Here is a 14,230-nt window from a genome sequence, read left to right on the forward strand (position 1 = left end):
CCTACTTCCATGCCACTTAATGCTTATATATTACAAAATGTGCCTGCTCTGAATGGAGAATGGCAGTGCTTCTCCACAAGGACGGTTGGTTTTGCGAACAGCTTTCCCCAACTTCTGAAGTTAAATGTAGCTATAATTGCTCTTTTTGAACACTGGAAACCCTACAAATTGTTGCAAAAAATGGGGGAACCACTGTCAAATTGTGTTATCGGCTTGTTTGTCACATAAAGTGATAAATAAGCAACGTGACATTTATTTTACTTGTAACTCTTCACTGTGCTTGGATCTCTTTCTGTTTACTTTTATTGTATTTTATTTATGGTCACAGTTTTTTATTTGATAGTTGACCCGGGTCCTGCAAGATTTTTAACCTGGTGGAAGATGAAAATGTGTCTTATGGACAGTTTTTTATAGCTGTTTAAGAGTTTGTATAAATATTTTTGTCTTTGAACCATTGCAATATTTCAGATACATTTTGTGTACAATCTGGTCAAACTGTTACATTTTATATAGAGATATTGACATATTTGTGATTAAAAATAATTTCTGGATCTCAAGATAGCAGCGTCCCTTTGCTGACATTTCACTTCTGAAATGAAAGACCAATGCTAATCACAATTTTTTCCATTCAGAACCCGGTCATATAGGCTAAGCTATGATGTGTCATACCTATTTTGTAGTATTTGGAGTTTGTCACAAATTATTTTGTATAGTAAAACCAGTCTTAAAACATTTTTTGTCTGGTGTCAACAATTTGTTTAGTTTCTTTCTCTCTCTCTCGCTCACTCAGTCACTCTCACACACACGTTTGTGTTGTACCGCGACATGTGACAAGATTCATACAGTACCCACTGTCTCAGATTACATTACTTAACCAATTACAGTAAATCTAAAAGGAAATTGTCTGGTTCACTTGCAGATGCGTAGCAGCCACAAGAACAGTAGATGGCGCTAATAACACACAAGCGCATTACAAGCGTTACAGTCCCGCTACAGGTGCAGAGCAGAGGGAATGAACTATACTGTGTAAATAGCCGAAGACTGGTTTAATTGAACAAAGCTTTATTTGCAAATGAGTATTTTCAAAACTTCGTGCTGACATGTTTTGATATAATTAAAACATGTTTTTTCGTTATTTTGCTTCGTAATGTTTTAGCTATTGTCAATGACATGTCTTACTTTCAAGACTAATCTAAAATCATAAAATAAAGTCGAAAATCCGTAGAAACGTGAACCACGCGTACTGGATTGTAGGTTAGTTGAGTAGCCGAGCGAATCCGTAACTGGCCGAGAATTGCCGATTCATCTGTCCTGCCCGGACTGCTGGAAGCGGCCGCAACGCCATGTTGGCGAAGTCTCTCATCTCTGTGAGGAAAAAATGATAGAAAACATACTTGTCGAGAAGGAAAGGTAGATCGCCGAGGGAAAGTGAAGATCGTGGCGATTATTTATTTTCAAAGAAACGAACCGAGCCGGATCCGCGGAGGTTCCGGACGGGCGAGGGAGGCTAAACCTCCCACCGTCCCCATGAATAGCACCGCTGATCCGAACAGCGACTTTCCATGAAAAAAAAAGACGTTTGTGTTGCTATTCGAGCTTCGTTATCCCAGTTCGTTAAAGGGATTTGGGGCCTGCTTCAAGAATCTGCTACGCTTGCTATATGTATGCAAGCTAGGCGTTGTTTGTATCAGTATTTATTAAGGTATTGTTTTTATTTGTTGATTTTTTTGCGATGAGTTTGCCACCGAAAGTGGTTCCCAAACCCGCCGCTGTCGCAGTTAGCGGACCTGGAAGTGGCCCCTCTCCGTCGAGCCAACTGCGGGCTACCCTGACCTCCGTGTCTCTGCCGCCGGGAGCCACAACAGCTCCTCAGCCCGGCGCTGTACCGCCACCTCAGTATCCTTTCACTTGGGTAACATGGAAACGGCTTGTGATTTTATGCATTTAACACATCATTATGAGTGCAACACACCCTGTTGTTTTATAAGTGGTAAATTAGATAATTAGTGATAGATAGAAGGTTGGATGCGGGGATGATGGTTTCGTTTGAAGGGAGCTGGGAGGGGAGGGGACAATTAGCTAGCTAAGTATGCTAACATTAGCTTACCAAGCCGGTTGGCAAAGCTAACGGAAATGTCAGTTTGGTTTTTGGGAGTTGACGCTAAACTGCTGATTCTAGTTACATTTGTGATTAAATATAGCTGCCATTTGACTATAGTGGCATTGTATATTAATGATAGACGAGCTGACAATCTTTGGTAGAGGAAAGCTCTATTGCCGGCGAGCTATCAGGCTTTCCACACCGGTTACCGGCTTTGTTCAGTTAACGTTACCGTTCTTTGGCTAGCAAGGTGCATTAGCTTATTTACTGTGTCAGCCAGCTAAGTTAAGGCAACGTTAGCCTCTGTGGCTAGCAAGTGCCCAAGTCAGTGAACGCAACGTCGCAGAGCAGTAAAGCCTCATCCATTTAATGGTGCTGACCTGTGACTTAATAATGGGGCTAATGTTAACCTACACAAGGCCTTTGTGGGAATTGCACTTCCTTTTCCATTTCACATGAGATTGGCTTTAAGTGGTGCTACTGTGAACCTTGACAGGCCTGTATCGGTGTGCGCTCAGGATGACAGTCGGTAGAAATGACCAGCAAGATAGTAATAATACATTTATTGACGTATTGGTTTATATGAAGTGGTTTTGAACCATTAACCGCCGTATCCGTCTGAGTTTACACAGAGAACGACCAGTATTACTCTACCCTACTTTTGGTGGAGTGAAGTCACTGTGGTTATGTCACCTCCTGTTTTATTTACAGCATGGTGGCAGTAGTGTGAGCGGAGGATTAAGTTGACATCTCCTGCCTGCCAGTGAGGGAGATATGTCTCTTTTGTGATGTGACAGCTTCTTCTATGGTTTAGCTTTGGGGTGTGATGTCTCAACCTGATTTCCTGCCACCCACGGTCACAGCCGCCCTGTGTTTCTGACATGTGCAAGGGGGCACTAAGTAGCTGGTTATGGCAGGTGGCAGTATGAAATCCTTTCTTGCTTTCAATGTGTTGTAATGTTGGCTGTGAGTTAGATGAGTTAATCAAGCACAGCACAGAAGATAATGGTCTCTTTATCTGTTGTGCCATGTCCTCTTCTGACTCCCCAGGCTTTTAAAATAACTGTTAAATTTGCTTAACCTACTTTTAACTATACAATTGTAAGTGCAGACCAGTTGAATATAGAACTGCACTCTCCATTTACTCAATGAGTGCCTCGTTTAAGGGATAGAGATACATAACGACTAGAAGAGTGGTAAACATTTCTCTTAAAGTAGGAGACATCACACCTCTTGTTTTATTTGCCTTTTTGGTGTGTTGTGATCACTCTTTCTTAACTTTGCTTAGCTTGCACATTAATCAAAGCGATCAGTCTGATTTTGTTCAACATAATGGGATTTTCCTCTTGATGAAGTTGTGGCTATTGACCAACTGCTGCAGAGTAACTTTTTCCCTGGTAAATGCACAGGAACAAACTTATAGCAGACATACATATAGCGCAATAGCTGGTTACTTCATAGACTACTTCTTGTTATCCTCGCTGATTAACCATAGTTTGACAGAATGTATTTAGGGATTGAAGATAATATCACGAAGGCTTCTTCAATTAAATTAAATCCAAAACATTCAATACTCTATAAGTTGTTTATGATATTATGTAAACCATATGGGGTTGGGGGATAATGCGCTTGACAAGACCCTGATGCCGTGTCAGTTTTTAGGTTGAACTAGTTAATCTACTATTAATTCAATCCACTGCAACAGCAGTGCAATAAATCCTACTTTCATAAATGTTATCATGTTAGTTTTGTTAACAGTGTGCTGATGAGGTGTTGGTCAGTTTGGAGTTTGTGGTGCTGTTGAATTTAATTGGATTAGAGTGAATATTCAATTGTTGAACATCTTTCACTAAATTAAAGTATGATTTTTTTTGTCTTTGAGTTACATAACCATCTATGCTGTAGGTGGGAGTTCATAGAATGGATAAATTGTTCTGACATCAAATGAGAGTAGTTGCAGGAAAATTACACTACCCTGCTTTGTCCTGGGACCTCCGTGTAATTTCTGAAACTCCCCTGATGGTCCCTGGGCCCCGTTTTAGGCAGCACTGCACTAGACTGCACTGCATTTGATGTGTATATGAAAACAGGCCCTCTGAGTGTTGCTACTTGTCTGACCTCTCACTCTCTCTGGACCTCTGAGGTCAGGAGTGTGGGAGCGTGTTACGCTCTGTCTGGCCTGGGCTCCTGGTGTATGGGAATTCCCACTTGGAGGATGTTGGTGTGTGTGTTTGTGGAGTCCTGAGATGCACCGTGGTTTGGAGAAGCAGGGTGGTGAAGCGTGTATGTGTGCAGTGCTAGGGTGGGGGGCAGTTTGTTTCTGTTCCTGGTTGCCAGAGAAACACCCAGCGCATGCGTCTGCTGGTGCACTTGTCAGACAATGGCAGCGCTGCTTAGCATTCAGAGCGAGAGGCCAAGGTGGCGCTTCCCACCATCTGCCAACAAAGACCCAGGTCACCCAGCCTGCCTCAGCCCTCCCTCATTTCCTTCCATCCCCCCAAAGCTCACCTCGCCCCACTGCTGGCCCAGCTAAGAAAACTGAAGGCTTCTCCCCATTTCTGCCCTGCTTGTCTCCCCGGGCACCCCCCCAACCCCTCTGCTTTCATGGTACAGCACCTTCATCTCTCTTTGAAGATGCTCACTTCTTTTTCTTTCTCACAGCGTTGCAAGTTTTTTTATTCATTGTTTGTGTTCATGTTTGGGGAAAAGAATGACAGGATTTGTCAATAAATAGAAGTGAAGTTAAATGTAACCTGCGAGCCTGGCATACAGTCAGCCAACCAGTGTTGGTTATTATGACATACAGCTACGTCATATATGTACTCAGCTGGTAGGTCACACAGCACAGTAGTCCTGTATTTCAGGACAGGTGTGTGCAGCCTGCATGAGAAGAGATTCTCATGAGCATACTCACTGTGGGATGTTATAAATAAACTGCTGAGTTGTTATGAGCCAGCATGCAGGACTGTTCTTTCCACAGAGGGAGTGGTCTGTTGAGGGAGACATTCTGACTGTGCTCTCCCAGTGTTGACATTTACATATCATTGTGGATGTGTTTTCTCAATCTTGAATGAACAAATGTATTTACACTAAAAAAAGCTCTTCAGATACAACCAGCAATTGTTGAACAACTGACATCTTCTGATTGTAATGACGTGCTTCAACGGTTCTTACAATACTGAGTATTTACAGTGAACTCTGTGTTCGGAGATCCAACCCACCCACACGCTGTAAGGTCCATGGTGTAGTTGAGAATGTTACTGTCTGCCCAGAAAGTGGTGCCCGTACAGTGTTTGTGTCAGAGCAATAATTTATGCTTTGCGTTACAAATGAAATATTGCATGCACTGTTAGGATACACTGCAGTCAAACAGTTGCTTCATTTGTGTACAGTTGAAAAGGGTTACTAATAGGACTGCAGCTAAAGATTATTTTCATTGTTGATTAATGTCTATTAACTGTCTATTTTTATTTATATTTTTCTCGATTAAGCAATTAGTCGTTTAGTCTATAAAATGTCAGAAAATTGTGAGATATATTGATCAGTGTTTCCCAAAGCTCAAGAAAATGTCCTTGAATATCTTGTTTTGTCCACAACCCAAATATTTTAACTTAAGACACAGAGGAGTAAAGAAACCAGAAATATTTACATTTAAGAAGCTGGAATCAGATCTGTTTTTTTTTTTGTTTTTTTACAAAAATGACACAAACAGATTAATTGACTATCAAAACAGTTGACGATTAATTTAATAGTTGACATACATTATGGATTATTCGATTCATTTTTGCAGCCCTAATTAATAAGTGTGGTACTGCAAGCAGCAAAGCAGTGCTTATCAAGTTTAGCACCTGTGTCTGACTCACACAATTCAACAACGCACATTATAATACATTCCATCAAACTATTTCTCAAGTAGTTGTGTTTTCACAGAAGGTAGTTGTCTAAAAAGGACGTGATTGCGTCTGCCATGGTTACTAAATAACAGGAAGTATTTTCACATTACCATGGCAGCGTTTCAGACATACACAACACAGTAGACCGTGCAGCATCATGGCTGCTAATGGAGTCTTGCCCTCCAACAAATACACAATGTAGACATACCATTGATTGTTCACAGGCCTCTCTGAAAAGAGAACAGTGTTTTGGTGTTCAGACCATAATTTGGAGGAATGATAGCAAACTTGATCTATGCAGATTAAGGCTTTAGAAACATTTATCTTCTCCGTGTCATCATTTCTCCATTATGATCAAGGTGATTTTAGTAATTGAAACCTAAAGTAAGTGAATTTACCCATTAAGTAGTGAAACAATTGGTACAGCCTAGATAATGTTATTTTCAGTTCAATACAACTTACATATTTTCTGCATCAACCACCTTTTGATGTATAGATGGACTGCCTGTCTCCTTAATTTTAAAACCTAACGATCTGTGCTGTAACAATCCAGAGCCATTGTTGACAACCTGTGGCTTGTTAGAGAAGAATCCACCAACCTACCACCTATCGTTCATGGTGTAGTGAAAGAACCGCCTCAGCAACAGCAGGCAGGGAGTGAGAGCTTTGTGTATCTGTGCGTGTTTATTATGTGTGTAAGGAGGGTTTGTGTCTGCACCATCTGGGCTGACTCCACTCACTTCCTGTGTCTCCACTCTGAACCCACTGCACTGAGATTTCCAGGTAGCCTGTGTCATTCAAAGGAGACCTTGCTTTTGAAATATGCCATATTTGTGAGACAATACTTTTTCCTGTGGCAAAGAAATTGCCTGTTCATTTTTATTCTTATTTATAAAGCGGCAATGCATAAGAGAAATTACCTCCATGAACTTTTCATATAGAGCAGGTCTAGACTGTGCTGTCAGTAATATTATTTAGAAAGACCCAACAATTCCCACTATAAGCAAGTACTTGGCGACAGCGGCAAGGAAAAATTACCTTTAAACAGGTAGAAATCTAGAGGGTGGGCGGCCATCTGCCTTGACTGGTTGGGTTTGGGGTGGGGGCAGAAGCGCAGACCCCACACATAGCAATAAAAATAGGACTATAATAATTGTAGCAGCTGGTGTTAAGTAGGAACATGGGGACAGCAGGCAGCCCACAACCACAGATCCAGACTCCACAGCTCCGGAGGCAGAAATACCTGCAGAAAGCGACAGAAAGAGAGAAGAGAGAGATGAGAAAGCATGAAACTATGGGAGAGGGAAAAGGTCAAGTCAGTAACATGCATTAATGGGATAAAAAGGTGTCTAGAGGGAAAGGGAGAGAGGAGTTCAGTGCATCATGGGAAGTATCTCGGCTGTCTAGGCCTATAGCAGCATAACTACGGGATGGTTTAAGACTCACTATTTGATTTAAGTAATATTTGTCTACAGATCAGCGTGTCTGTTATCTTGGATATTTCGTTTTAAGAACCTCACACCCTTTATACATACATACAGAAAGAAAGACAGATGTATGTATAAAGGGTGTGAGGTTGTTAACTACACAGCTGTGATTCATTCATTTATTCTATAATATCAGTTTACATTTTATTGAGCTGTCTCATCCTCCTGATCACACCCCTGCTATTTTAAGGCTGTATATTCCCCTGTCTTCCCCTATCTCTCTCTCTCAGCACATTAGTGGCTTTACAGTAAGCTAATGATGAAGCAGGAGCCACAGCAGCTTTTCCCTCCTAAATGAGGCCTTACAGGTCACTGTAGGGTCAGGGAGGAGTGGCTGAAACTAATTTATGATCTCGTCAGAGAAGAGGGGTCAGCATGGGCTTGTTTTAGACCCAAAATTTACCTCGTCACCTATGGCAGCCTAGCCTTGTTGAGGAGGTCGGAAACCTGTTTCAAATGTGAGCTGCTCTTCAAAATATATACATGAGCGAGGACAGTGTGCTCAGTGTCATAATCTGTGGGTACTCTATTCAAGCGTCCTTTTGAGTTTGAATAGCCGGCATCCTTGAGGTGTAGTTAATTCAGGATTATGTTCCCTCCATGTTCCCTCATCTGAACACTGCAGTTCCTCTCGGTCTCAGGGAGAGTCAAATGTGAATCACTCACCGTTGGTGTCATTTTTTTTTGTCCCATTGGATGTTGCAGGTAATTTTTCAGCCACATTGACACTCTTATTCCCCGAAGCACTATCCCTGTTGTAAGTCTTTAAATTGACATTGTGCTGCTCTCCTCAAGCAGAAAATTAATTGAGATTAAACTAATGTCTAACGTCTAATTAGTGCGTTCAGCCACTTTCATGGTCATGCCCGATATATGCAGTATGGGTTGACTGAAAAGTGTCTGCGTCCATCTGGTTACATGGCCACCCACACTGAGAGCTTGACATAAATGATGTTTTACTTTAGGACATTTAGTTTTCCCATCGGGAATATTTCTACCACCAGCAGTCAGTCTTGAAACTGCAAAAATAAGAAAACAAACTTGTCCAAGTACATCATATGGCAAATATCAATGGACGTCCATTCTTGCTAGCTATCGGCTAGTGAACCCACACAAAAAAATTAAAAAGCTTTTTATATCACAGTGAAATTTAGCCACAGACTGCCTGAAACAAACACCTTTTAGGCACAGAAATAGAATTACTTTGCAAGTTTTCCAGAGGGAAAACTGGGTCCGTTTTTCAATTAAGTTTCTTGCTGTGTTGCTTAAATGTCAATTTGCTGTGGAATAGAGGTTGTGTTCTGTATTCGCCTTTTGAGCCTCCCAAAACGTGACATGAAAAACTATTTCAGCTAAAGGCATGACACAAATGTTCTAACAACAAGTATGTTAGTTAGTGGCATGACGACATTCTGCCATGACTGCGGGTGTTTGCCTTCTGAGAGATAACAGACGTCTGCGTGTAGGCTTTGAGAAGTTAAAATCATCTCCTGTATTTACAGTTTGGCTGTAGATGTAAGATGACAATGTGTTTAATCTTGCCTGATCATTTTTGCATTTGCTTTTCCTGGCTTTGTTGACAACAACCCCCTGATCCGCAGGTGGATTTGTTCCACCAGGAGGTTGAACCCTGGATTCACCTGTGTACTGCCTTCCCTCTGTTTACAGTCCCCAACACAGTTGCCCCTGCCAGCCAGCGCTTATGTAGACCAGAGTTGTGATTATTACTATACCTTTTCTTACCCACTTTGTGCTTTATGGCATTAGATGTGCCACATTATGGCTTTTGGCAGATTACGACAGGTAATCTGCAAGTCACTGAAAAACATATACAACATTGGATTTGGAACAGTGGATTTCTTTTTTCTGTCTTTCTGGTAACAAAAGATAAAAACTGTAAATACTGTGTACAGTTTTTTTAATTGTGCTTCTCCTCACCTAGAAAGTCACGTGTGAGGAGACTGAACCTCCAATTTACTTCTGATCTCTGTGTATATGTACTGTATGTATGTGTGTGAGTGTGTGTGTGGGGTTGGGCGTGTTGTTTTTCCAAATTCCCCGACAAAGAAACAGATAATGCTTCCTGTTGTGCTTCTGCCTTTTGAATTGGAGCCCTCTTTTTCTTTTTTCTCCTTATCTCCCTCCCTCCCTTTCATGGTGTTGGTTACGAGTAGCGGTGCTGGCCCAGCATCGCTAGTATAACCCGGCCCTTAGGGGAAAGGGAGGCGTGATTTGGGTGAAAGGAAGAAAGCCAGACGCTCTGTTTCCCTCAAACCATGTGACCTGCAATGTGTGAGCCTGTCTGTCACAGACAACTGCCTGAGCAGGTTACTAACCACAGGACTTCCTTTCTTTTATGTGGCTATTGCACATTCCCTGTTTTGTCTCCAGACATCTGAGTGATGTCTCCCAAGCGAGTCTCATTATTACATGTTTCAGATGCCTGAAAAAAAGTCATCTTGTTCTGTTCTGGTTTCTGTGCCCAGAACATTAATAAAGCCCAGAGTGTGTTAAGCTTTTACAAGAGTTGTGACGAGGTTTTTCTTTGACCTATTATTCCACCTTCAGCATGAGGAAAATAGAATTGATATTGAATGAAGTGTGTACCTTTTTACTATTCCTTTGCAGTTGTCTAATATTCTGCTCTGCCTGTCCTTGCCTGAGGTGGCCCAGAAATCCATTTCAGATTTTCCCTTGAACACTTGCAAAATGTGGAAGGTACATAGTGTACTCTCAGAGATGGGGCATTTTGGGCGGGGTGGGGTGGTTGGAGGATTCTTGAAATCAAACTACAAGAGCCATTGGGGTTTGAGGAAAGCCCTTTGAAATCTGAATCAATTAAATGGATTGCATATATACACCAAGAAGTGTAGAATAAAGTAATTTCAGCAGAGTAATGTTTGTGTTTGTTAAAAAGGGAACCTCCACAAATACTAGATCAAGTCTCTTCATTTGGTTAAATCAGCAATATTTAGACGTAACAGTGTCTCTTACATGAATACTTACAACATGACAGAAATCTTACCTGTTGAGCTGTCAATCTCGTATTTAGCGTGAAACTTGTTCTTGGCCTCCAGTTGTCCTTAACACGTGTTTCCAGAATCCCACGGGTTCAGCCGTCACTGGACGACCGAATCTTCCCCACACAGCCTGGAGTCGCTGCAGTCTACAGCGTGAGTCGCTGCACGCAGCCCCCCGCGCATACAGATCCACCTGTATGCTGCAGTGCATATACAGAAAATGCTCACTTCATATAAAGAGTACACACATTGCATACAGCTCGACCATGACTGTACTAAAAATAAACTCTCAGATGCCAGATTATTAGGGTCACCTGGCTAAAACAAGTGCATTCTAATGTAACACTGCCTGGTTAGAGTGCTTTTAGAGAGGTGTTGATTCAGCTTTATGCCATGCTGGAGGCTGTTAATTATTTAGGTACACTGATTCTTACTAAGTGGTGTTTCTAATACCTTTCTAATTAGTCTACCCTCTGTGAAATAAATAGGGTTGACAAAATATTAGAAATTCCTCTTAGAAGAAATTATAGCCATTATGTAGGTTTCATGCTGAAATGTGTCAGCCGATTTGTCAGATTTTAAATCAATTCACCTCAAAATGATCACCACCATTTTGCCTATTTTCTTCTAAAAACATTATTGCATTTGTTTTCAACTGTACCTAATAAACTGGCAACTGAATGTGTCACAATTCAGGATGCTTTAGAGGCTTGGTACCAATGGTGCCTATAGAACTACTCACCGCTTTTTTATTTTGTAATTTTTAACATTGCGTCACAGTATATGTAATTAGGATTAGTTATTTTGACTGAGCAATTTTATAGGCATTGGTGTGTTGTTTTTTTTTATTATGAAAAAATTGGTTGTGAAGTTATCATGCTGTGATCTGACTGCAGGAGGCCTGTGGAAATCTGCCACCTCAGGGGACATCTGCCATTCAGTGTCTCCTTCAGGAGTTAATTAACATTTCCTGTGTCAGATCTTTGTCATAATAATATTCACATAATTCTTGGTGTTTTTATTTTAACCTGCTTAGGGCATCAACATGTGAGTTAGGGGCTTCATGTAGACAATGAGATTTTGTATAAAAAGAATTTTGGCAGAAAAGAAAATCCTTGATTGTGAATGATTAGGTCGCTCTTGGCTGAACTGTGGGATCATTTATTGTCTCGTCCTCACTGACCAGCCACGCCTTCTGGATCTCCCTAAAGACAAAAACAAACCCGAAATGGCATCCTCCCTTCCACTAAGGATTTAAGCCCGACATGACAGTCACCCTTTGCAAATGGGCATTGTGCTGCACAACAATCTATGTTGAGCACTGCTGTTTGTAGACCTGCATTGCCCTGCTGCCCCATTCTGGGCTTCTCCTCTGATAAGCCAAATGTGCTAGAGGGCAGTGATTTGTTAGAGGGCTTTGTAGACATTGTAAGATACTGATTAGTGACGTCCCTGCCATTAAAAGCACAGATAACTTTATTTTCATTGTTACACATCTTGTAAATTAGTTTTTACTACATAAATTTGAAGACAGGGGTATTGATTTCCCTTTTCACTTTACATTTTATTGATTTTCTTCTCACATAAAATGAACTGAAGTGACAAAATGAATACAATTGTGGCGCTTGCTGTAGTGATCATTTGTGGTAAATTATTGTCTATTTCCATGGTGCTTTTTTGTTGAATCTCTGGCTTTTACAAATATAGCAGTATACCTTTTTTAGAATTTCTATATTGAATATTTGACACCACAAATAAATAGATTTCCAGTGATGATAACATTTCGGAAATGTGGAGGTACACTAGGTAGCTGCACATTGTACTGTTTGTATGTTTGAAGATGAGCTATTTAGCTGTAAGCTTATTTATCCAGTGTGACACAACAGTGGTGGAAACACTGCAGGTTTTATGTGAATTTTTTTATAGCTCTGAAAGTTCTTTGTAAGGGGTTAGGCTGCAACAATGATGACACTGGTAGAAATAAACCATGCCCATGGCATGAAGCAGTTGTTCTTTGCAGTGGATGTGAGATTTGTACACTTTTTTCCCCCCACTTTTTAAATATACTTTATTACATTTTTCAAACAGATATTTAACAATAATAATACAATCATTAATCACAACTGTACAATATCAACAATAATGTATAGGTCGAGCACCCTCCCCCTCATGTACAGCTTCTATACAGCCGCTTGCCTCCCCTCCCCCATCCCATCACTCTGTACATCCTCAGAATCACTTGCCTGAAGCAGAGCAGGCCCCTCCCCTGGCAACAGCAGCTAGATTAGTTGCTTTATCCCAGGTCATCTGAGGGAAGTGGGCCACACAGACGATGGAGAGATGCAGAAGGAATATTGCCTGTAGTGCCTGGTAGATTTAAATATAGTATAGTTTGGCGATGTTCGTTTTTAAATGTTAAGTTTGCTTTTAGAGGTGCACAAACTCAACCAGCAACCAGGTTGTGTAGAGAGAGCAGAAAGAGGCCCTGGAGAAAAAGGTGGGTTGCCCAGCTTTCCTGGCTTTCTCAGTGTCTGCCTCCTGCTTTCTTCCTGCAGTATCCTGTCTCATTCCCTGGTGTGTCAGGCCTGCTGCAGCAACAAGCAGCATTTGCAGTTGTGCCAACTCACAGCTGCAGCAGTCAAGGCCCATACTGCCACACTACAGGCCAAGAGTCAAATCTCATCTGTGTCCCTGGACCCCCCAGTCACCCATATCGACTAGGGTTGTTTAGCATGACTCAGTTGTATCTATTGTACCAGGTGCACTCTATCTGTTACAGATGAGTGGGATTGTAATATGATTACTTGACCCAGTTTTGCCATATGAGGCCCAGACACCCTTGCGCAGCATAGTTGGGCACAGTAGTTTGCAGAAGAGGCCAGAGCCAGTCTTGGCCAACCCCAGCAGGCTTTAACACCCATGCACGGTGCAGGTCTTCCTGGGGCTTGAGCGCTTAATTTACATTCCTCAGCAGGAGGGAGGACAAATGGCCTGTGGAATCCTGCCACTGCTGTTCCTCCTCTACATCTGTGTGTGTGTGTGTGTGTGTGTGTGTGTGTCTGCATCAGTCTGAGATAATATATAATTTTGTGTATCTGTCTAACCTTACTGTTCTATGTGATACAGGTACCCAGGCATGCTGGCCCTCCTTACACTGCTCACGACATCACAAAGGGACACCCTAGCTTGGCGGGCACCCCGCCTGGTCATGCCCACTCCCCGGCGCTCTCTCAGGTATCAATACCCACAGCTTCCCCATATCGCTACCCTAAGGGCTGGGAGGCAGGCGGAGGGGTGAGTTTGTCACTATTTCCGCTGTCATCCTCTGCGCATTCATGTTTGATCTGTCCATTTGTCTGCTTGCTTTTTATGCCTCTGTGCCAGCGATAACTGTGGCTGGAGACAGTATGATTTTGGGTTTTCCGTCTGTCCGTCCGTCCCATTCTTGTGAACATGGTATCTCGGATACGCCTGGAAGGAATTTCTTCACATTCTGGACAAACAGGGAGGAACTGATTAATATTTGGTTGTCAAAGGTCACTGTGTACACACAAAACACATTTTTGGCTATAACTCAAGAACTGATTACCATATTTCACAGTTGGTCGGACAATTAATTGGTGACACTTTCGACTCAAAGGTCATTTTGACCTCAAAATATTTTTAGCTATAATTTAAGAATTAATTGGGGAAATCCAGATTTCACGCACATGTTGACTGGGACGAGAC

At 41.8% G+C, this 14,230-nt stretch overlaps 1 protein-coding gene across 14 annotated transcripts in view; it reads left to right on the forward strand.

Moving 5' to 3' along the window:
• Positions 1-1,185: 1,185 nt before the first annotated feature.
• The window catches only part of eif4g3a (eukaryotic translation initiation factor 4 gamma, 3a), a 57,596-nt gene continuing 44,551 nt past the window's right edge, over positions 1,186-14,230 (forward strand). For 6 of the 14 annotated variants that reach the window (XM_038695850.1, XM_038695851.1, XM_038695853.1 and 3 more), the window contains exons 1-3: positions 1,285-1,896; positions 10,582-10,654; positions 13,628-13,795. In XM_038695850.1, the coding sequence (XP_038551778.1) occupies positions 1,733-1,896; positions 10,582-10,654; positions 13,628-13,795 (405 nt within the window). In that variant the 5' untranslated portion in view covers positions 1,285-1,732. Of the gene's footprint in view, positions 1,913-10,581; positions 10,655-13,627; positions 13,796-14,230 lie in introns of all 14 variants that reach the window. The other 8 variants (XM_038695852.1, XM_038695863.1, XM_038695862.1 and 5 more) reach the window with 5 other exon arrangements.

The sequence above is a fragment of the Micropterus salmoides genome, unplaced genomic scaffold (genome assembly GCF_014851395.1).
Source record: "Micropterus salmoides isolate LMB-PRFRI ecotype aquatic unplaced genomic scaffold, ASM1485139v1 Ms_hic_scaffold_4, whole genome shotgun sequence".
Taxonomy (NCBI): domain Eukaryota; kingdom Metazoa; phylum Chordata; class Actinopteri; order Centrarchiformes; family Centrarchidae; genus Micropterus; species Micropterus salmoides.